The sequence below is a fragment of the Silurus aristotelis genome, assembly GCF_946808225.1.
Source record: "Silurus aristotelis genome assembly, chromosome: 27".
NCBI lineage: Eukaryota > Metazoa > Chordata > Actinopteri > Siluriformes > Siluridae > Silurus > Silurus aristotelis.
This window is the reverse complement of record NC_139600.1, coordinates 9810663-9836027: the sequence shown is the minus strand read 5'-3', so window position 1 is coordinate 9836027 and position 25365 is coordinate 9810663. Positions and strand designations below refer to the sequence as shown.

Below are 25365 nucleotides of genomic sequence, written 5' to 3'. Positions count from 1 at the left end.
TATCTATCTATCTATCTATCTATCTATCTATCTATCTATCTATCTATCTATCTATCTATCTATCTATCTATCTATCTATCTATCTATCTATCTACCTGTCTGTCTGTCTGTCTGTCTGTCTGTCTGTCTGTCTGTCTGTCTGTCTGTCTGTCTGTCTGTCTGTCTGTCTGTCTGTCTATTTGCCTGTTTGGTTGTCAATCTGTCTTCTTGCTTTTCTACCTCTATCTTCCCCTTTCACTTTAAAAATTATTTATCTCTCTCTCTCTCTCTCTCTCTCTCTCTCTCTCTCTCTCTCTCCTCTCTCTCTCTCTCTCTCTCTCTCTCTCTCTCTCTCTCTCTCTCTCTCTCGATAGTTCTCTGTCTTACATTGCAACACAGTAAATGACTTTGACCTTTGGTGCCATAAAGGGCAAAAGCACAGGAGGAGTGAGTGAGTGAGTGAGTGAGTGAGTGAGTGAGTGAGTGAGTGAGTGAGTGAGTGAGTGAGTGAGTGAGTGAGTGAGTGAGTGAGTGAGTGAGTGAGTGAGTGAGTGAGTGAGTGAGTGAGTGAGTGAGTGAGTGAGGAGAGAGAGGACAGAAGAGTCAAAAGACAGCTTGAGATTAAGTAGGAGACACTATAATGAAGTGTAAGCAGTAGGTGGCTGTCAACACTAATAGATATAAAAAGAGTGTGATGTCAGTATACTGAGGCATATTCATTACTGCTAAATGATTTATACAGAGCTTTCAGTAGCACGTCTGGATTACTGCTTTACCTGCTTTAGGTTTTAATTCTAGGAGATTTTTTATTTATATAGTTTACTAATCAATACAGCAGTACATTCTACTTTCAATTCAGTTTTATTGGTATTTCACTTATACAGAGATGTAGATCTTATAACCGTAATGGACAAGACATTTCTAAAAGTGGCCTGGAGACACTGAGACAACAAAAAAGAAATAGACACATAGATAGAATGATGGAGAGATTATTGTGGAAAAAGTTGAATGAAATAAGCAGGACATAAATTAAAAGAAAGAAAGAAAGAAAGAAAGAAAGAAAGAAAGAAAGAAAGAAAGAAAGAAAGAAAGAAAGAAAGAAAGAAATGTAACAAAAGACAAAACTATGCATATGATATTAAAGAAACAAAAAGAGAAATGGAAAAATAGAGATTGAGAGGAATAGAGAGAGAGAAAAATAGAACTGAAATAGAGATTCAGAGAAATAAAACAAGAAATTAAAAGAAAGGGAATGATAGAAAAAGGGAGAGAAATAGACAAGGTATTGTAACAAAAAAAGTACAAGATTTTGGTGATATTTTCTTTTCTGTCGCCATTAAATCTTTTTAAATCTGCATCACACTTTTGCATTCGATTCTATATCTAACAATGAAGGTCATTTAAGCTGCGTTTTTCTTTCTCTTTGTGTCTCAGGAGCGAGGGAAGGTCGGCGTCATCTTCAACGTGGGAACAGACGACATCACGATCGAGGAGAATGGAGTGGTGGTGAGCGATGGCAAATATCACGTGGTGCGCTTTACTAGAAGTGGCGGCAACGCTACACTGCAGGTGGACAACCAGCCGGTCATCGAACGCTTCCCAGCAGGTAGGAAGCGTACACACTTTCATACATTTGGGTTAAGCAGTGTAACACCAAACTGATTTTATGAGAAATTGTATGAACTTGTATGAGCCAAGACACTAGAGGTAGACTCACATGTAATATGAAGGTTTGAAGATTTTCAACATCATGCCATTCAGATATCTATGCAAAGCATGTCATGTCTTCTAGAAGCCACTAACTCAAGAGCATTTATATATACAGTATATATATATATATATACATACAGTACAGACCAAAACTTTGGACACACCTTCTCATTCAAAGAGTTTTCTTTATTTTCATGACTATGAAAATTGTAGATTCACACTGAAGGCATCAAAACTTTGAATTAACACATGTGGAATTATATATGGAATTATATACATAACAAAAAAGTGTGAAACAGCTGAAAAAATATGTCATATTGTAGGTTCTTCAAAGTAGCCACCTTTTGCTTAGATTACTGCTTTGCACACTCTTGGCATTCTCTTGATGTCTACTTTGAAGAACCTACAATATGACATATTTTCAGTTCACTTTTTTGTTATGTATATAATTTCATATATAATTCCACATGTGTTCATTCATAGTTTTGATGCCTTCAGTGTGAATCTACAATTTTCATAGTCATGAAAATAAAGAAAACTCTTTGAATGAGAAGGTGTGTCCAAACTTTTGGTCTGTACTGTATATATATATATATATATATATGTGTGTATGTTTCTGAATTTTGGCAATTTACTGATTTTTCATATATATATTATATTTCATATATATATATATATATATATATATATATATATATATATATATATATATATATATATATATATATATATGAAATATAAAATATAATATATAATATATATATGAAAAATCTGTAAATTGCCAAAATTTAGAAACAAACAAAAAAATATCTGCTTTAGACTTCAACTATTGAAGTTTTACAAATTTAATCAATTAGAATCAATTGATTTTATCAATACTTTAATTTTCTATTTTTTTTAAACACGTTTATCGGTTGACACAATAGCAAAAAAGGTTTCCTTAGAAACCAATTTGTAAATTGATTCATCTTTTGCATGTCTTAACTAAAATAAATATTTTGATTCAAACTTCATCCAAATACTAAATTGTGTTTTATTAAGTATGCAAATCAAAGCATATTTATTTAAATGACCCACTGGTTATGTGAAAAATAAAAAAGATTCCGTGTTAAATCTATTTTTCTATTGAAAAAATAAGAAACCTGTTCACCTCTAATGTCTTGTCCTAAAATAACAGAAAGAGAGAGAAGAAAAATCTTTGGTTGCACAAACAATTCTCTTTACACAACACAAGAAAAGGATTTAAATGATGTTTTTCCCAATAATCAATGATTATATTCTCGCTATAAGGGACTGATGTTGTAAAGACAGATTTTATTCATCTGTTTCCTTCCGTGCAGCATGACATTAGCGAGTTCTAAGCTTTCTGATGACTCTTACAGCTACATAAGAATCTAAAAGATGCAGTGACTGGATACATGTGTCACGGAGAAAGCACATTAACAGCTTCCATGCTGTGGAGCGTTAGATAGTAGGCGGGAATTGGGAATGACTAACATTGCACACTGAAAGTATTAATAAACAAATAAATACTGTTGAACGCAGCCTCGGGGGAGCTTTATATGCATGCTGCGTGTGTGTGAGTCAAGCTGTGTTGGTATAAATCATCCACCTGCAAGAACAACAATATGCACCCACCTAAATGCACACACACTCCGCCATGCTGTAGATGACTCCACACTCTCCATCGTTTATTTAGGGTTTTTTTGCTGTTTTTTTTTTATATTTCTTCTCTCTCTCTTTGTCCCTGTCTCTGTCCGAGGCAGTAACTTTACTTCCACTGTATTGCAGAAAAAAAGGAAGATGTTGTCTGTCATTTTTTTACCCTATTTTCACACTAGGTCTCCATTGGAAATCTTTGGAACTGTAAATTAAATCTTATGTTATGCTGCTGTTGATTGAGACTGAAATGATTTTTCCATGTTGCCACACCAAAACTGTGCATTTCTTTTTCCCACAAATGATATTATAATTCTGGTGGAAGCTTCATAAGAGAATTCTGTTTTGTACATAAGGGTGTGTGTTTGAATATTTTTAGCCTTTTGTGAAGACCCAAATTATGTCCTTATACAGGTTACTATAGAGGTGCCAATATTTACAGTTTGCAAGATTTTGAGGCCTTCTTACAGCAGTACAGGAGATCACAGTTCATTCAATCAATGAGATAAATAACTACTACTACTAGAGTTTACTTTCACACAGACTTTGTTTAACTGTATCCTAGAATCTCAGATCCAATAGAAAACAAGAGGCAATTGTTTTTTTTATAATAACAAAATGATTTATCACAAAATATTTCCAGTTGGTTATTAAGCATGAAGTAAATACATTACAGTTATTAAGTCAGTGGAATGTAAAGTTTGTATTAAGTTGTATTAAACCAGTTTCCAAATCAACTTTTCATTTCCTTGAGGTAAGAAGTTGTGATATTTATGATTTCTATTATAACTGATCCCCTAGAAATACATCATATGGTAAATATTTGTGGGCACATAACCATCCTATCCATGTTCTATTCCAGACTTAGTCTCCTTGTTTTGCCATAATAACCTCCAGTCTTCTCGGAAGGCTTCCACTAGATTTTTGGAGTAAAGCTATGGGGAATTGTGATCATTCAGCTGTAAGACCACTTGCTGTCTCTTCCAGTGAAGAATAATGTGACTGCCTAAAAGGCATTTTGAATTCAAAGACAAATGAGTGCTTGAAACTTTGTAGTTACAGATTTGGTGAGATAAAGTGGAGATTACAAGCTTCTGGCTATATAGTGTACTTTATTCAATTGTGATGCAGTTTTATTTAGTTGTCAAACAAAAAGGTATTAGTGAGTAATGGAACTTACTGTTACCTACCAGACTTTAAAATTATCCAAACAGCTACAGAATCTATTGGATTTTAAACAAAGGTCTGTCTAGATAAGGGATTTTCAGTAGAAATTCAGAACATACATTTTTTTGCACATAAAGACCTGCATTAGCTGGTTAGTGCCGTTAAGTTTGTACACTATATGAACATGCTTGACTTTTCCTGCCATGTATGGCTTATCCCTAAACTGTTACCACAAACTTGGACACACACAATTGTATTTGGATAGAGTAGCATTAAATTTCATTTGAACTAGGAGACCCTGTTCAAGCCTGGAGATGCCCCTGTGCACAAAGCCTGCTCCATGTAGATATAGTTTAAATGGGCTGGAATGGAAGATCTTAAATTGGCCTATAATAGAATGCTGACTTCTACCCTACTGAGCACCTTTGGGATCAATTGGAATGCTGACTGTAAACCGATTGGATGTTTCTAAAATCTCAGACAAATCTTTTGGTGTTCTAACTTTTGTCCATACACTGTTTAAATAAGACTAGTTAATGTGGTTATGCCTGGTTTCCACTTCTGTCTGGTGTCATGGAATCAAAATAGCAGTGTGAATCCATACATGCATTTTATTTTCCGTCTGTATTTTTTTCTTTACTTTATGAAAGTCATGTTGTTGCTTCAATGAAATGAAATATCTATAAAAAAATTAATAAATATGGGAAACCTCCCATTTGTAGGTCAATGTCTCAATAATGACATATAATTTATAGCATTGTGATTGGAATGCCGCTCTGGAAAAGGTTCATGTCTCTGGATAAGGGCATCTGCTAAATGCCGTAAATGTATATGTAAATGAAAAGAGGCTCTGCTACAGAGGCTGTAATGGTTCATGTTTAAAATAAAAAGCTTTGGTCAAGTGTTATGCTTTGCCTTCAGATTAGACCACAGTATTTGCATTGAAAGAGGAAGAGAGTGAGAGAATGCAAGATAAGCATAAAAGAGAGAAGGGGCCAGAGAAAAAGTGACAGAGATAGGGCAGAGATCTTTCTTATCTCAGCCTGTCCACACTCATTCTCTCATTTTGTGTCTGGAAAAGGTCGATCGCTCCATCATCCATCATCGCTGAGCAGCCGAGCTACACATCTCCACGGTAACAGTGCAAGTGTAATGGCAGACACTGGCTGCTCAGGCTTTGTGATGTTAAACATGGCATTAAGAAAGAATCAGGGATGAGGAGAACCTCAAGGCTGAATCTACAGCTTCTTTTACAGTATATTGTCACCTCTGGATCTCCTGAGAACTTTGATGTTTTGGTGGTTTTGTATCTTTGACATCACTGAGAGTCCATTTGCAGTCCTCCAAGCATTTCTGTATATTGTGTGTCTGTGTGTGTGTGTGTGTGTGTGTGTGTGTGTGTGTGTGTGTGTGTGTGTGTGTGTGTGTGTGTGTGTGTTACCATATTTCTGAGTGTGTATATAGTTTTGCAGTCAAAGCAAAAGGTGAAGGAATGTGCGTATTAATTTCCTTTTTTAAATAAGAAAATAAACATTTCAACAGTAATATGTACAGTGAATGTACCCATTTTAAATGTTTATGTTGTATGAAAGGGAGACACTTTGTTCCCAGGTTCTACATAAAACTACTATGTTCTTCTGAAGGGCCAAACCAAAATACCTTTAAGTGGTAAACCTTGTTTTCGAGTGTTCAGACAGCTCCGGATGACTCTCTAAAATTACAGGCAAAACCAAGCTTTAAAATCTGCTTGTCTCGCCAGACAAATTAAAGCTTGAAAATATAGAGTAGAAAGAAGGAGAGGTCATTTGGATGATTATGATTAAACACTGACCCAGTTAGAGAGGCACAAACGACCCCAGGAATGAAGCAGATGGAGCACATCCAATATATAACACTAACTGATTGAGTACGAAGTATATCCATATGGTTAGGCTTGGGTATAAAAAATATTTGTAGATTTTCTTAGAAAAATCTAAGTGTTTGTTATTCAGTAAATTGTTGAACATAAGGGGTTTAGTCTGGGTTTAGTCAGGATTAAGTATATAGAACCGAAAGTTTCCTATATACATTAAAAAGGGATATTTTTCTAAATTAATCTATAATCCTATAATGTCCTAAAACAGGATATTGGTGAGTCCTGGTGTCGAATTTCAAAACAGTAAAGACAAAACGTTCACCAGACATCAGGGATTTTACTGAGCTCACTGTATTGCTTTGTTTGTCCAATGCATCCTCTTGGGTCTTTCTTCTCTCATAGAGTGTTTGTCTTTCTGTCCGAAGCTAAGCTGAAATCTTTTGCTGCTTAGGTCACCTTAATAAACTGAGGCAGATGGTTCCCCAGGGACATGCACACTATTATTGCGTCTCTCTCTCTCTCTCTCTCTCTCTCTCTCTCTCTCTCTCTCTCTCTCTGTCTCTCTCTCTCTCTCCCCGTCTTTCTCACAGTATTTGGCTCATTCTTCCCTTGCCTCAGTCAGTCTTATCTCGCTAAAAATGCCAAAGGCTTAACCATCCTTTATTAATGTTTTTTAGTAAATAGGCTGATTTGATTTTTTTGTATACGGATGAAAAAGCAATTTTAGAAAAACATGCACACTTTGCAAAGAATTTGTCAAGGGGATTATGGTTGGTTAACAGTTATAGATTTTTAAATATGCTACTTTATTAAAAGCATTTGGTCCACTCCAGAATTATTGACACCCTTGAAGAGGCAGAGAGAAAAAGTTATGCTTTATAATTAACCTGTCTCTCTATTTCAAAAAGGTTATTTATTGGTCACGTATATTTCCAAACCAGATATTTTTTCCAATGGGAAACCCAAGTCAAATATTTAGTAATAGCTTTATTAATCTCAATCATATCTGATTCAACCCTGCTGAAAACCAAAGAATATGAAAGAGTTGAAAATGCTATGTATGGAAGAATAGGCATACTACAGGGGTAACTTAATAAAAATGGTAATTTATGGGTTACCAATCATTTGAAAAGCACTGTTTTATGGAAGCAGGAAGAAAGTGTTTTAAATAAAATTCTCTGTATGCCTATGTATTAATACTTTTTTATATGTGTGTGTCTATGTGTGTGCACGTGTGTTTGTGGGCACGCACATGTGTGTGCTTGTGTGTGTGTGTGTGTGTGTGTGTGTGTGTGTGTGTGTGTGTGTGTGTGTGTGTGTGTGTGTGTGTGTGTGTGTGTGTGTGTGTGTGTGTGTGTGTGTAGCTGGATATATGGAGGATATAGCTAAGCCGGATAGTACAGAGACAGTGCGAATGGATGAATATAGCTGGCAGTGTTTTGGTAATCAGCAGAGAGATCTATGTATTAATCTGGCTAGCAGAGTGCTGCACACACCACTGCTTTTAATTCACTACTTTATAATACTTAATGTCTCAGAAGCCCACCAACTCTGCATAAAGAACACCGTGAAGCTCACTAAGGGATAGAGATTCTGCTCTTACTCTCTATGGGAATTTGTGTGTTCAACATCATCTCTGAGACTGCTGCAAAGTCTGTTATCTGAAATAGCATGGCAAACAACAATATTATATTTCACACTGGCCTCTGCACCTGTTTCCTCACCGTATCCATAGCAGTCCTGTGCAGCTTTTTTTTTCAATAAGTGCTGTATGTTCAGAACCATGGACAGCTACTCAACAGAGTACACAGATGCAGAATTTGTGTTTATAATGTATTAGATAATTACAAAGAACGTCTTTGATATTAGATATTAGATATTAGGTCACGTATGTAACCCTAGTTCCCTGAGGGAAGTAGACGCTGTGTTGAAACGTTTTGGGAACATGCCCGAGTGTTCACGCTCTTAAATAATGTGTATAATCAGGCAAAAATTGGACGCTGGCTGTCACCGGCGGTGTGACATCACGACCAGGAGTACAAAACGCATACATAGAGAGGCAGCATCAGCTTCAGTAAGGAAGAAGGAAGCGCTGCAAGGACACCGGAAGGTGTGGCATAGAGACGCAGCGTCCCGTTCCCTCAGGGAATTAGAAGTTCCCTTTCAGGAACTCAAGCTGCTTCAAAATGCTTTGAGAACATTGTCCAATCACACCAGACTGACCAGTCCCTGCCTAGTGTGTGTCTGTCAAACACAGCTAGAGGAGCACTGAGGGGCCAGGAGTGGCACTGGGGTCTAGGTTATAGGACCTGCATCATTATATATGTCTTGAAGGGGAACTCCAGAGGACCAAGATTTTAAGGCAGCCACACTCCGTTTGGAGTGAGCTCTGACCCTGAAGGGAGCAGGGAGACTAAAGGACTCATAAGATGATGTGATGGCATCAACAATAAACCTGCTCAGAGTCTGCTTATTAGCAGGGAGGCCCTTTCTTGGGAGAACTGTAGCAGACAAGCAGCTGAATCAGCTTCGCACTGTTCCCTCTGGTTCTCACTTACTCCTTCAGTGTACAGATGCAGCCTTGGCCACGCCTGAGCCATGGCGTCCCCCTGTGCAGGCTCCAGCCATGGCAACTGGAGGAGTAAGCCATGGTGTCTGGATGAGTAAGAGAGAACCAACGGGGACAGTGCAACATCTCTGGAGACGCAAACAGATCCATCTGGGCTCTTCCGAATTTCTTCCAAACCTGCTCCACCACATCAGGGTGAAGCCGCCATTCCCCGGGTCTCATCCCCTGCCTCGAGAGGGTGTCTACTGCCTCATTCAGCCGGCCCAAGATGTAGACTGCTCTCAAAGAGAGGAGTTTCCCCTGGGCTCAAAGGAGGATCTGGTGAGCCAGCCTGCACAGAGGGCGCGAATGCAGACCGGTGACAGTTAAAGGCTGCCATTCTCTGACCTTCCTGACGGCCCTAAGGATGGCCACAATGCGGCCAGGAGAAAGCTGCGCACATGAAGTAGTCAAATCCCATATGACACCAAAATAGGTGTTTCTCTGTAATGGAGAAAGCACACTCTTTCCGTCGTTCAGACAAAACCCCAACGCCTTCATGTGGGCGAGAACGACATCTCGATGCCGGACCACCAACTGCTCTGATTGAGCTAGGATCGACCAATTGTTGATGTAGTTGAGGATGCGGATGCCCTGAGACCTCCACAGCATTTTGTAAAGGTACGGGGTGAAAGGGCAAGAACCCGGTATTGGTAAGCTTCAGCCCCGAAAGTGAACCTCTGTGAGAAGGTAGGATGGACACATGAAAGTACGCATTCTTTAGATCTACCGTGACAAACCAGTCCTCGAATCTGATTTGAAGCACGACCTGTTTGAGGGGCAGCATCTTGAAGTCTTGAGTTTCATGAGGGAGCGGGTTAGCTGATGTAGAACTAAGAAAGGACAGAACCCTCCGTCCTTTTTGGGAACTATGAAGACGGAAGGAGACCCGAACTGAATCGAGTAGCCTCTCTCTACAGTGTGCAGGACCCACTGAGACACATCTGGAAAAGCTTCACGGCAAGAGCCCCTTTAAGGCCGGATCCCCAGAGCGCTCTATGTCAGGCCTTTTTCGCCGTAGCCCTCTTGTTTAAGATGTCCTCAGATCTGTCATTTCTCGTGTAGCGAATTTAGCTCGCAAAGAAAGGTAAATAATTATGAATATTTAAGTTAAGTTGAATTGACGGTAATGGAATTAACATTACACTTATTTGTCTGTTCGTCCGGCAAACAGACAGTATAATTTTATATTAATTCTATAAAAGAGGTATCTCCCTGGCCAAGAAAAATTTAACCCCCTTTTACTTTATACCGTAAATTAAATTAAATTAAATAGAGCATGTAGTTCAGACCGGATGTTGCAGGAACTTTGCATTTATGAAACGTACTCAGAGACAATCACTTGTGAAAAATATGGTGTTTAATAAATGAGACAAACACACATAAACTAATGAAATATAAAAATAAATAAAAATAAAATAAACAAAAGTTAAAACTAGGAAAGGAGGAAGAGAAAGGAAAAAGAAGAAAGAGAGAAAGGAAAGAGGAGGGATGGAAATGCTTAAGCTTCAAAATTAGGCACACCCTAACTGGGAAATCGTCACAGGCATTTAAATTCACCTTAAGATTCAATAAGACTTAAAATACGAATCTAAATTCGTTGGTAAAGGAAACGGTTACTTGCATTGGCTTGTTGCACAAGAGTCCGGATGCGACAAAGAAATCTTTGAAGAGCCAGTTAGGGTGGGGTCAGATGTTCTTCCAGGTTCTCCTGAAGATCAGAGCAGTGGTTGTTCTTGGAAGTGAAGCTTGCCGGAAGATCTTGAAGGAAGAGGGAGTCGTTTCCAAGCTGTTTCGTACGTCTGACCAACGATTGGTGGTGTTTGTGACATTTTAAAGGTCTCGAACTCCACCCATCTTTGGGGGAATGGCCAATACTAAGGGTTGAGGTTTTGGAGGGAAAAAACATCCTTTTGTTTCATGTGTCTGCGGGCGTGGTTTGGACTATAAAACTTTAAAGTTTTATCTGAAGTGTATTAAGACGGTATGGTGACTTTCGTGATCAAATAAAATGTACCATTGTTTGAAAAATAAGTTACAGATAATTTTGGGGTCATTTGGATACTAAACACGAGAGGAATGACGGCATAATGGCAGCGGTGCATTACATACATAGATCAGTAGTCAAAGTGTAACTAATGTTACTACGACATTATGTTCTGATAGAACAAATGAAAACACAAAACAAAATGCACTTTCATTAGGAAAGTGAAGAGCAGATAATTTTGTATAAATTCTGACATCAGGCCTTAAAAGGACATACAGCATTAGAACAGGTATACATTAACGTGCTGGGACCAGTAATTAACGTATAACGGATGTTAGTACAATTTCGTATTCTGATCAAATGAAATGCACCCTTGTCAGGAAAGTAAAGAACAGATAATTCTAAGTCAATTAAGCCTTAATAGAAGAGACACATTAATAGAGTTACATTAAAACTGTGTGTGTGTGTGTGTGTGTGTGTGTGTGTGTGTGTGTGTGTGTGTGTGTGTGTGTGTGTGTGTGTGTGTGTGTGTGTGTGTGTGTGTGTGTGTGTGTGTGTGCGTGTGTATGTGTGGGTGGTTTATGGTCGAGGGTCTCTATGAGGTTAAACAGAGAACCTGCATGGGGTTATCTCGTCTTGTGGTAGGATCCAGACCTTCTGGAGCAAGTTGTGTGTGGGTGTGTGTTTTAGGATTAGAGGGTCTTTGTGAACTCAAAAAGAGTTCAGGGTTTGGTCCTGTTTCGTGTCTTTGGAAGGGGGAGTGTGACACTTTATGGATATACCACCCCCAATAAAAGTTTCAACTTTTGATTGAGGTGAAGATGTCATAGGTTAAAAGGAATGCCTGGGACATGAAATCTAAATGATCTGTGGCAGACGCTACACTCGGGGGTTTGGCGCAGATCCCTGACAGTGGGAGTAGGAGACGCGACGCTCCATTTCTGCCGCCCGGGCACCTCCCACATTCAGTTAATACAGCAGTTCAGCCTGATACGCCTTACAGGACCGCCATGGTGTGCAGGGATGCAGCGGCTTGACCTGCCTCCCGATCCCGGGAGAAAGATAGCTCGCAAACGTTTCTTCAACCCACAGAATCGCACCATACCCGTGTACTTTCCACTGAAGTGTCATGACCATGACCAAAATATATCCTAAACTCGAAATTTAGTCCATGTAGATTTTTAGGCCTTACTATTAAAGCAACATCTATTCCAGGTTTAAATGCGAACATACCAAATATGGAATTTTAATTAGACACCAGTGTAGGTGCATGATGGTATGGTTACCAATACTGCTATATATTTTCCACTTATCTGTGAAGGCTTTCAACTAGATATGGAAAGCTTTCCTCAGTCAGTTCACCGTTTGTGAATTCTGAGACTTGAATTTATGTAAATGTATGTTACATAAAGCATACTTCATAACCAAACCTGAACAGAACAGCTGGCCAGTGATAGATCCTGAATGCAGCCTGCATGAAGGCATTCCAACTGTTTTCACAAGGTTGTAATTACACACTAATGAAGTACGCTTACCCGGGATGATACAGATGATGCAGCGCTGACACATGTGGCTGCCATTCCTGGAAGTCAGCCAGGGACTCTGGGTAGTCCCTTGGAGGAATTTTGATTAGTTCGTTTGCAGTCAAGTTGCACTACCAGTTAAGGAGTCGGTGGCAATGGATTGAGCAACTTTATTAGAGTGAAAGTGTGAGAGAGAGAGAGAGAGAGAGAGAGAGAGAGAGAGAGAGAGAGAGAGAGAGAGAGAGGAAGGGAGAAAGGGAGACAGAAAAAAAGATTGCTTCCACTAATTAAAGAACTGACAACTTTGATTTCTCCAACATCTCCCGCTCCTACTGCTGGCGAGAGTGAAAAAGAAAGAGAGAGACGGATAGAGTATAATAGAGGTTAAAGGACAGTCAACACTGAAGTCATTATAGGAAATAATGAAATAATTCTCTGTCTATATAGACACAGATCATTAAATGTTTGACGTGTCTGAATTTTGACCGAAAAAATAAAAGGGAAAAGCAAATCAAACTGTGTGCAAATGTAATTGCTGTGTTTTAAACTGGTTGGTTCTATACAGCAAGACTACTCAAGTTTCTGGAGAATAATATATTTGGCAAAGGCTATGTATACATTTACATGCAAAAGTTAGCACACCCTTGGGCCAAAATAAAGAAAGAGTAGAATTTATATTTAGTTTTCACAAAAATTCCTTCATTATTGATAAGTTTATTTTGCTACAGTTTTACGAGTAATCTAAGAAGAACTTCCTGTGAAGACTATATCTATAATAAACTAAAGACACATTCCATGTAATCACGTTATAATACCCTGGCAGAGGTTCATGAGTGGAGGGCGGAGCCAGACTGGAACAGAGCGCACTGATTAGTCTCATCAGCTGCAGGTGTAGTCTTACCACTCGTTCCATCCAGCTTCGTCCTCCACTCACAAACTGCTGCCACGAATACATTCATAAACCATTATGCACACTTTCATATTTATGTATTATATAAATTACATTATATGGACAAAAGTGTTGGACATAGCAGCATAACATTTTCCCTTTCACTTGAGACCCAAACCTATTGCAGCAAGGCAATACCCCTGTGCTCAAAGCCAGCTCCATGAAAAGCTCTGACCTCTACCCCATAGAACACCTTTGGGATAAATTGGAATACTGACTTCACCCCAGGCCTCCTCACCTTACCTACATCAGTACCTGTTTTTTTTAAAGCTCTTGTGGCTGAATGAGCACAAATCTTCACAAGCAAACTCTAGTGGAACATCTTCTCATAAGAGTGAAGGATATTATAACAGCAAATTGGGACTAAATGTGGAATGCAATGTTGGAAAAGCTCATATGTATTTTATGGTCATGTGTCCACAAACCTTTATATGCAGTATATATAAATAGCTATTGTTTTGTTATTCTGATTGTATAGTCAGTGAGTAAATGAACAATGTGTAATACAGCATATGGTTTACATTTGGTATATAAATGGGTCATTAGATATATAGTCTTTATAGGAATTCTGAAAATGTATAGAATTTAACTTAATTTCTGCCTATTATTTTGTTCATTTTTGCAGCACATCTCAAATTTCTAATATCTTTCCATGTTTGGACTTGATTGTGTTTGTCTCTCAGTGGTGTAAAGCCTTTAGATAACATTTTGGCTCTCAGCTGTGTGCACCTCTGTCGTTACTTCACCAAAATAAAACATATTATTCAACCATGGCAATTTTTTTTAAATCAGGGCAGTATTTAATATGGATTTAGATGGTGGGTAGTGAGGATTTAATACCACATCTAAGCATATCAGTATGCAGAAGCTACACAGGAAGTATGATGTAAGTGTAGTAGATAAATGATCAACTCTATTAGCTTATCTTTTTAATCACTGGCATATATTTTCTATGAATGCATAAATAACAACATACCAAAAACCTGATGATGTTATTTCAATCATTTGCCACCTTAAAATAGCAAATGGAAAGTGTGTTAATATTGTTCATGCTTGTTTCGATTTCATGACCTGGATGAAATTTCTATTAATATTGTGCATTACCCAACTCTGAGTATAACTTTTACTCTATAATTATTGATGCAATGTTTGCACTTAAGTTGGCAACTTTGTTCAAATTCGAGGTGATAGTGATACAATGAACTGCTTATCATTGCAAATGCCATGTTTAGGGTCCTTGTGGTGCAGGATTTGCATAGAATAAGGGATAGTATGAGCTGTTTGTGTGTGTGTGTGTGTGTGTGTGTGTGTGTGTGTGTGTGTGTGTGTGTGTGTGTGTGTGTGTGTGTGTGTGTGTGTGTGTGTGTGTGTGTGTGTGTGTGTAAGAGAGAGAGAGAGAGAGAGAGGGCTATGTTATCATGTATTAAAGTTTTTTTTGTTTTTTTTCTTGACAGCTATACCCCTTATTTAAACAGTTTTGGTGTGGCAAAGCTAAATCAATATTTAAAATCAAATATTTGTTTGATGAGCTTCACAGCAGCAAGAAATATTCTATTCCTTTTGGGTTAAATGATCAAAGCTTGTTGAAATTGTGGTTTTGACTCATGTCTTTTTTTATTTTCACACAGAAAATATCTTCCTTTTTGGTTAACATTATGAAAAAAAATTTCAGCATTATACAGTTATATCCACTGCATTGTATGTTGTTTAATCTGATTTTTTCGAGTGACTATTTTGAATGTGTTTATAAAATCCTATACGTTGTCTGTAACGACGGAGCAGGAAAACACTGGTCTTCTAAATTCTTCATAAATATGTTTAACTCATTTCCTAACTAAACTACAATTTTAAATACACATGGTAACTAAAGCTTTGTTAACTTCCTAACCAAAAAAAAAAAAAAAAAAAAAAATCATTTAACCGAAGAAAGCATAACAGCATTTTTTCGCAAACACTAAAGCTGATTTTAAAGATAATAACCTGCTAAACTCCTGCTTATTTCTAACCTTTGACGTCTAATCTTCTGACCTATGGACATTGAGACTGTAAGATGTTGAATTTGTTTTTTGTTTGTTTTGTTTTGCTTTCTCCAAATTCTCTAAAGGGAGCTTTGATAATGAGCGCCTGGCTATTGCCAGACAAAGAATCCCATACAGACTTGGTCGGGTAGTAGACGAGTGGCTACTCGACAAAGGTAATAAACTCCATTAATCCCACTTAATGAGCTAATCGTCTAATTGATTTAACCACATCTCTGAAAGAGGGGCAGACCCATCAGTGCTTGTTGTAATTCCCCAGCATTTGGTGACAAAACAGACAGCAGAAGGGCCAAAATGAGAAAATTAATGAACTATCCAGTGTGTTATTGTGTACTGATCCTAATTGTCATGAATCAGCCTCTTTTAAACAAGTGCTACATGGATAAATTGTTATTGTATTCAGTATCATGAGTATTATGATATCTATTTCTGTGAAATTGTGTAGATATATTCTGTAGAAAAAAAATTTGTATATCTTATAAATAGATTTTAAACCTATTTACATTAAAAAAAAGTAACTATTTGTAATTCTTTGACACTGGACTATACAATATGTCCAAAAAAAATGTTCAAAGATGTCTTTTGTATTTCTTGATATGGGACTGCACCTCTTCAGAGTATTAACCCTACCAATAACAAGCACATAACATCCCCCTAACCGCCAAAGCAACAGCCAGCATACAACCCCATACAAACTGGTTATTACTCTTAATCAACATCCCAGTGTACATGGCTGTTGTGAATTGATGGAAATCATGTTAATCATGGAAGCATTAAGCCAATTATGACCTTGATCCCAGTTTGGGCAATTAAACGTTTATGCTCATAATTATGGGCATCTTTAAAAGTTAAAGGGACTGAACGATCTCAAATTGACTCAACTTTAACCCTTTGAGTGCCAGACACCCCACCCTGCGTGTGCGCTATTGTTGGTGATGCCGTAGGTGGTTAATTTCTAAAGCAGTGTGAGCATTTTAATTCCTTTCATCTTTTTGCTCCTTATACCTTCCCTTTCTCTTCAAAAGGAAAGCAGTATACGCATTAGGCTAGCGACACTAATCACATCACTAGGTATATAAAACGCACGAGCGTTAGGTTTGTCATTTTTTTTACTTCATAAAACATTTGAAGTCTACATTTTGAGCCAATTGTAAAGCTCTAAGCAATCTGCACGAGGCTATTAAATATTAAAAACCAGTCCAGGCATGAAATTCTAAACCATATTAATTAGTTTGAAATGCTGAAGTAGAGATTTCTGCACTGACACATCCTATTGGGAATTTTCTGATTGTATATATATATATAGTTCTAGCCAAGCATTACATTTGAAAGATATCTAAATGATATTATCTGAGCTGTAACATCTTTTAAACTCCTCTATAATTACTCCTTCAGATGAAATATGCCCAGGCAGTGAACCACACATATTGCTTAGAAATCATTAACAAGAAAGATTTGTTTTTGTAGACACGCTGGAGATTTGGAGATTTATCTTCTCCTACAGTAGGCATAATCTTCACCAGGCAAATGAATGTGTTCATTAATAGGTCAATTAGTGTAGGACATAATATTAGTTCAACATGAAGAGAAGTAAATGAAGAGAAGGGAATAAATGAGGGAGAGTCAGAAAGGGGGGCTGTTAATGTGTTTCTTTCAACTCAAAGGGTTAAAGCCATAAGCCATAGTGAAAACCAGAAAGATATCCAGATGGAGAAAGACAGATTCCCAAGGACGAGTAGAATTTAACCACCTAACAGCAAATCAAATCCAACCTCGGTCTAAACTCTGAGAGCTGCCAGGCCTCCAATCGTCAACACCAATCCGATTTTTTTTTTTTTTTGAGGATTTTAGCTAACAGGCAAGCTCTCAGTCATAAACCTATTTCTAAATGCACATAACCTTTGAAAATATTTGGATAAATATAATCATAACTGTATCCAAGACATACCTAAACACACCACTAACCAGATTTAAATTATTTTAAACCAAAATTAACTAGTCGTGTATTATCGTGTACATGTCACCGCCAGCCTTACTTCCCTAACAGACTGCAAACTCAGAGGGTTAAAACCTTGACATGGTTTGTGGAAAAGCTACACATTGTAATAATCCAATGCCTGACCATTGGATGACTAAAGGTTTCAAGAGATTTTTGTGAAACGAAATAAGGTCCCTTTAACATTTATTGTAATGTAACCATATTGATGTTTGTGATGTACTATGATGAGATTCATGAATCTTATTTGACTGATTGAAAATTGGCCGATTTTTATGTCAAATGTGGCACATTTTTACAACTTAATATTGTATTGTCTGTAATTGTGCATGTATGAATCTGCCCACTGTGTATTGGTTTAAAGGGAATATCACATTTTTTAGCTGTTGGGTCTCTCACACTGCATGGTCTCTCTGAAATGACAGTAATCTAATCTCCTATCTCGGTTATCAACAGGAATTTGGTGGCATTTGGCTTTTTCTTTAAAAAAAAGTACAAAAAGAAGTCATTATGCTACTAAAAGTGAAATGTTTTCTTCTCATCAAAAACATTTATTTTTTTCTCCCCAAGAGCTGCATTCGTTCTCGTTTTTGCTGTGGCTCAGATTTTTCCTCATGTTCCGGATCGCCAGTATTCCTCCCGACATTGAGGTCGATGAGAGCGAGCACGTGTAGGACATGTTACAGTGAGGGAGTTATAAATCCGAAGCGGCAGCAGTTATAGCAGCTCGATGGAGGGGAAAAAGAAGTCACTAAACTTTGCAACGACTCGATTCCACTGAAAGCCACTCGGTCGTGTCATCTCGTTTTCTGAAGCCGCGCTCCTCTGTTCCCTCATCCCTAGCATCCTCCCATCACTCCATATCTCATTACATTTCCTTTTTTGATCCCTGCTGCCTTCCGTGTTCTTGCTGCCTCTTTTTTAAACTTACTCCTTATCTCTAATCCTCTCCCATTTGTCTCCTACGGTCCTAACTTTTCACTACGCCTACTGTAAATGCCTTGTAGCAGCCATGCATAATCAGAGCTCCACGTAATTTATACTATAGGTTTATGTTGCATTCTACTAACTCTATTATATTACAGTAAAATTTGTCATGGTTCACCTTATGAGTTCTTCATAAATAGAAACAAATAATTTAAAAAAAGATCCTGTAATTGGCTCAACTAATGTAGTTTAATTTAAAATTTTTAAGTCAATTACACTCATAGTACAGTGAAAGCATAAACAATCTTATTTATAGTACAATAAAATCCAATGCCTAATAAAACTATTCAGGCTTTAAGCAATACAGCCTTATGCATGTAATATCATTGAAAGCTATTGAGAAACATCAAGCTATATAAATATTCTCTATCCCTAATTTAGTAATAAAATAATACATAAATTCTATAAATAGAACCAAACATGTTATGCTAACTGTTAAATTAGATCTGATGATGATATGATTCAGCCCGAGCCCCCATCATCTCTAAGGCTTATACCGTTGTTTCATAAGTTTGGCACTTTATACGCATTTTGATGAGCATGATTCATCTACACCATAGGATTATGAGCCACTGTAGTATGGTTACTTCTAATAAATAAGCTTTTGCTTCTTTATTAGTCTAATGGAGCAATAATGTGGATAACATGAAACATAAATGTCTCTCATCCTTGTCTAAGGATAGACAACCAGACAATTTTAAGTTTTTTTTTTTTTTATTAAAGCCCAATATTTCCCAATTTAACAGAAAGGGACCCTCTAAGTCAGTGGTCCCCAACCTTTTTGATACCACGGACCGTTTTAATGTCAGACAATATTTTCACGGACCGGCTTTAAGGTGTGGCGGATAAATACAACAAAATAAAATTATACGACCGGCATAAAAACTGGTATTTTCTAAATATAATAATAAACGTGAATCCACTGTGTTTTTTGTTCGCTTGGGGGTTTAAATTTAGCGGTAATGTATCATGTGTAAGCAGCCGGAGCAGCAGCCTCTTTAAGAAGGTTGCGGATGGACGTAAGACATGTGACCGAGGCATCTTAACATGCATAAAGAGTGAGTCATAGACAGATGTGGCGGAGAAAATCCGGTCATTTTCCAAAATAAAACATCGGTGGGAATCAGATAATAAATAAAACAAAAATAATGTAAGTTATGTATACTTTCTGTGCGGCCCGGTACCAATTGACCCACGAACCGGTGCCGGTCCGGAGCCTGGGGATTGGGGACCACTGATCTAAGTGACCAATCACAGAGACTTTTCTATAACTTTTGCCATATACACTGTACAAACTTTTAATAATAAATTATTTATTAATATATTGTGAATTTCGGTGGTGCAGTATTTAGTCCACAGTATTCACAATATATTAGCTTTAAATGATTATACTCTACAAGGCTCATTGCATCTTTCCTTTTGTTCCCATTAGAAAAAACAATTGTTTTGCAGATTGCAAGATCCTTCATGATTCTAAAGCTAATGCCCAGATAAGTGTACAAAAGGTTATACCTTTTGTGGCGAATATCCACAAAATCATGAAGGTTGCCTAATTTAATTTCCTCTTGTTTTAAAAGCTCCCTCTGCAACTCTGATGTTGGTGCCCATAACATTCCATCTATGTTCATGTGTAAAGATCTGAAATTCATGTTTTAGCCTGAAATAACTATTTCTCAACCAGATTGCATTTTCCATTACCTGTTTTTTTAAGCTCATCACGACAGTGCATATATTCTTCTTAAACAGAGAGAATTAGAACAAAATTGAAGGTTGTTTGTTTCAGACTAATCCTTTATAAGAATGAGGCTAATTTGGATTGTATTCGTGCTGATTGCTAACGAGCAAACCCTCCCACTCAATTCGGTGTCATGAAATATTGTCTTAAACTAGGGACATGCCATTCTGCCTACATAACAGCTCCCGTTCACCATTTTTTACTTGATCTTTAATGGCTTTATTTCTTTTCTGTCTTTCTTGTAACATTTACCATTACCCTCTTTCTTTGTTTCTCTTTCTGGAGTCCAGCAGTTTCCTTATCTGATGCAATTATGCTGCTGTATTTCTGTCCCTGCTGACGAGGCGTAGGATGTCATTTGCTTGTCTACTGTTGCCCGGTATGGACAGGACTGTGATCTTGGTGAAAGAGTCTCTGTGAATCAACCCGTATGGCAAAGGAGCTCCCACAGTCCAGCCTTGCCAGTCCTTGATTTTCTTACTAGTTTTCTTTCCTCGCCTTCAAACCTAACGTTCACCTGTCACGAGCAATTTTCCTCATGCCTTTCTTTCTCAAACACTACTGATTCACCGCACTGGAAAATCGCCTACTTGGGCTTTTAGAAAAGCAGCAAAAAAGAAAGTTCAGCACTTAATTACCAGTACATGCCTTGTGCTGAGGAGATAACTGCCACCCACTTCCATAATCAACTCTGGCAGCCTCGCCCAGTCAAAGCAGGAGATGAGGAATACTTAAAGAATCAAGGACTCTGTTTCACTCTTTTTCCTTTTATGACAGTAGGACCCTGGTAGGAAAACATTTGCCATGTTTCTCTCGAGCAGAGAAATACAGATACATCACCTAGCTGATCATTTTCTTAATACTATATACAAGGTGGTATCAAAAAGTTTTGAGACTAATGGTGCTGACTGGTGCTATTCTGACCACGTGCATTACCACATCTGCAATTTTATCATGGACAGCAAGTTAGAACAAGAAGCAAACATGGAATTCTGAGTGAAACTGGGCAAATCTGTCTGTAGTTTGATATGGTATACGTTTGACATACTGCAATGCTGCAATGAGTCGTTCAAGGTGTTTCAAGTGTCAAGTGAGCTTCAAGAGCTGGAGAATGTCACTGGAAGACAATCAGGAGATCAGGAAGACCTTTAACCCACCCACCCTATTCTCTAGATTTGGCTCTTGTGGACCTCACCCTCTTACCGAAGATGAAGATCCATTTTGACTTCCAGCTCATATTCCAGAAGTGGCAGGAACACTTAGGGCACTGTATTGCTGTGCAAGGGGACTATTTTGAAGGTAATTGTGTGTAAGCATAGATAAATAAAGTAAAAAAACTCTCCCATTAGGGGTCGCCACAGCGGACCGTCCGCATGTTTGATTTGGCACATGTTTTTACGCTGGATGCCCTTCCTAATGCAACCCTCCCCATTTATCCGGGCTTGGGACCAGCACTAAGGTTTGTGCAACCCTAATGGATCCCCTGACTGGGGATCGAACTCAGCCCACAGCGGTAAGAGCGCCGCATCCTAACCACTAGACCACCAGGGAACCCAAGCATAGGTAAATAAAGATACCACCTCGTACTAGGGACTGGCCTTTTACTATGGATGACTACAGTAGAACCAAATGTCAGCATGTCAGCATTTGTGTGTGAGTAGAACACTTCAGGGTCGTACAAAGTGACCTTGAAGACTAAACTTATGAAACTAAATGGCTTCTACTTCTATCTCCTGTGGAGAGGCACCCTAAAGTGAATCATTGCAGGGAGTAGGAAACACTTAAGACTGCCAGTAGTCCAGCCACCAATTCAAGTTTTTTAATTCTCTTTCATGAGACTGAGAACCTTTAAACGAGGACCACTTTCCAATAGTGGACTCTCTGTGTTTGGGTAAATTGGCACGAATGGCCACTCACCTGGTACACCTGGTGTATAATGATAACATCAGAGAACCTTCAATTTGCCACATTTGTACCCAGTCGTCTGGGTTAATACCTACTTAACTCTGCTGGATTTCAGGAAATTCATGCAAACAGGCTAATGCACACGTGCATGCAGCTCATATTCCCGTTAGTCCTGGTGGCAGACCGGCAAGCTGTGCATTAGTCACTGAAGCATACCAATGCTCTGCCCACACACACACACACACATGCATATGTGAAAAACACACACACTTCAATATCACACAGTGTAATTATAGGCAGGATTTTAGAGTGCTGCCATGTACCACAGAAGAGTTTATGAACGTTTCTGTGTTTCTGTTTTCTTAGACTATAAGAGGAAGAAAATTAAATGAAGATAAATATCTTGAGAAAACTTAGAGGATGGGTGCAAATGCCATTGTGTCTCTCTTTTTTTAATTTAAAGCCACCATTTGTTATTTTGTAAGCATTAACCTTATCAATCATCATTTCCAGCACTGGGCATGTCCTCCCTTTATTCTACAGCATGGCATTTCTATTCCGCTTAACTTACATGTTCTTAACCTGGTCTTTTGGTTTAAAGAACAATAACCAGCTTATTTTGCTGCTCTTCTTCCTTCACCTTCATGTCCCATGGTGAAGAACCTCACCTTTAACGAGCAAATTCATTCCCTCAGCATGTGTATAGAGAGACACATGTCTCGCAGTTAGAAGATCAGCCCTCTTTCATCCATCACTCTGTCAGGACATGAACACATTGTTCCCTTGTACAATACACACAAACACACTCACACACATGTGCATTTCACTTCGAATTAATTTACAGGAAGCAGAATAGTGTCCTTGGAATTTGGGAACTGGAGACATGCTGTGTCTCCAAATGGCTTTGAGGTTATGAATGAAATTACAACAGGCACCATATGAATGAATGCCTGATGATAAGATCACTGGAATGGGAAGTAAATTTATATTTATTATTTATATATATATATATATATACATACACAAGTAGTATTACAATGTGGTATCAAAATGTTTCAAGACTATATGGTGCTATTCTAACCACATACATTACCACGTCTGCATTTTATCATGGACAGCAAGAACAAATTCAAGAGCGGAAGAACATCACTAAAAGACGACTAGAGATCAGGAAGATTTAATGACCCCAGAAAATATCGAAACTGTTCGGCAACTTGTGAATGACGATCGTCAGAGAACAATCCACATGATCTCACTTCCGCAGCCACCCTACTTGCCAGATTTGGCTCCTGCAAACTTCACCTTCATCCAGAAGATGAAGCTCAAAGGTCACTGTTTTGACACCATTGCAGAGATTCGGCGTGAATTGCAGAGGGTGCTTTGAAAAGAAAACTTCCAGGACACCTTCCAGAAGTATCAGTAACCCTGGGAGCGCTGTATTGCTGTGCAAGGGGGCTATTTTAAAAGTGATAGTGTGTAAACATAGATAAATAAAGTACCTTCTTGTAAACAGAGCAAGTCTGAAAACCTTTTGATACTACCTTGTGTATGTATGTATGTATGTATATATGTATATACTGTGTGTGTGTGTGTGTGTGTATATACACACATATATATATATATATATATATATATATATATATATATATATATATATATATATATATATATATATATATATATATATATATATATACATGCTGTAGTTGGAAAATTTTGACACGATATAAGCCGATGACCCCAATCTACATCATGCTCCTTGTAAAACTGCTATCCCATACTTTTTCTTATCTTTACTAAAGAATTGAAAAGCTGCCAATCCCTTCTCCTCTGGATCAGGATTCTTTACGAAGCATTGCACTTAATTCTTGTGCTCCACTGATTCCCTCTGGCGGTTTTGAAGTCCTCTGGCCTCAGAGAGCTTTTAAGATACTATACCGTATCTTTACTCAAGCACCGTTCATTGGTTTTCTGTCTGAACTGTCCAGCTCACCTCTTCCTGCCCACAATTCCTTCCTGTCCACCAATCAAGCTGCAAACTTATAATGGAGACATTAGTCCTGAGCCTCTTTTAGTCCATTTTACTTTTCTCTCTACGTTTCATTTTCTTACGTCTTGTAGCATGACAGTCTGTATGACTGTCCCCCCCTTCCCTTATTACTCTGTCCATCTTCAAAAGTTTCATTTAAACCCCTTTTGCTCATCTTCATTCTTCTACATGAAACTAAGTCTGTACAGATGACATTTGCTTGCCCTTAACTGTCTCTCTAGCCAGCTGCCACTTTTTATTTGACTAGGCAACACAAACCATTTAACAGCAAGGATTAAACAAGCAGCTGTTAATGGCCAATAGAGAGGTGGGATGTAACAAAGTCCAATAACTTCAAAGGAAATACTACATTTCAAAAGTAGAATTCTTACTTTCTAGGAATTACACAATTTTTATAGATACCTGCTTATAGTACGTTGTTCCTCCCCAACCTGTTGCCACACCATTATCTTAAAAGAAAAAACAAGGAATAAAGCTATAGCTAGTTAACCTTAGCTGATGTTTCCCCACAGTCATTAGTCCCTTTGGTTTCTTGGTAAGAAAGGCACTAATTTATCATCAGCGACAGTGATGTGCAGTGCCATTTTGTGCAGTGCCATCACCTTTTTAAAATCTCTCTCTGCATAGTTTAACGGTTTTGGCAGCATTTTATTAAAAAATTGTACTACGACAGATTCATCCTTATCTTCTAAAAATAGCTACAGCTGCTTACTGATGCAAATATATAGGAAGCTACCTAAATAAGATGTAAGTGTAGGTTCTAAATATGGTTTAATTTCTTGGGAAACAGCACAAACATGACTGTGGTGGATACCAGCTGTAAGCAATTTATTTCAGTTGGTTGACAGTTTGCCTGATATAATTGTCACACACAGCCACAAAACTCTTGTATAAGGCAATATAGCATTGCCTACACCATGTGTGGGCAGTCCTATGTGATGTTTTCCCACAAACTTGGGTTAAAATTCCATTAGGGGGAATTCACTGAATTTTACCGAATGTCCTCCCTCAGAAGCTTTAGTCAGTAAATTCGCTGTTTATGGTCCAGCCACTGGGGACAAATTCTTAATGCACAATGCCACAAAATTTGAAAATAACAATGATCATGCACTTGGTCAAGCTGCAGACCAGTCTCGCCTTTTTGATGATGGGCTCTTCGAGTGTGAAGACTGTTGCTTCGGGTCGTACACCCAAGATTCATCCACAAGTTGGAGGT

At 38.1% G+C, this 25365-nt stretch overlaps 1 protein-coding gene across 12 annotated transcripts in view; it reads left to right on the top strand.

Annotated features, from left to right (window-relative positions):
- The window catches only part of nrxn2b (neurexin 2b), a 664725-nt gene that overhangs the window by 609001 nt on the left and 30359 nt on the right, over positions 1 to 25365 (top strand). For 9 of the 12 annotated variants that reach the window (XM_083532477.1, XM_083532486.1, XM_083532483.1 and 6 more), the window contains 2 exons: positions 1414 to 1585; positions 15542 to 15631. In XM_083532477.1, coding sequence (XP_083388603.1) covers positions 1414 to 1585; positions 15542 to 15631 — 262 coding nt within the window. The remainder of the gene's footprint in view (positions 1 to 1413; positions 1586 to 15541; positions 15632 to 25365) is intronic. The other 3 variants (XM_083532478.1, XM_083532485.1, XM_083532487.1) reach the window with 1 other exon arrangement.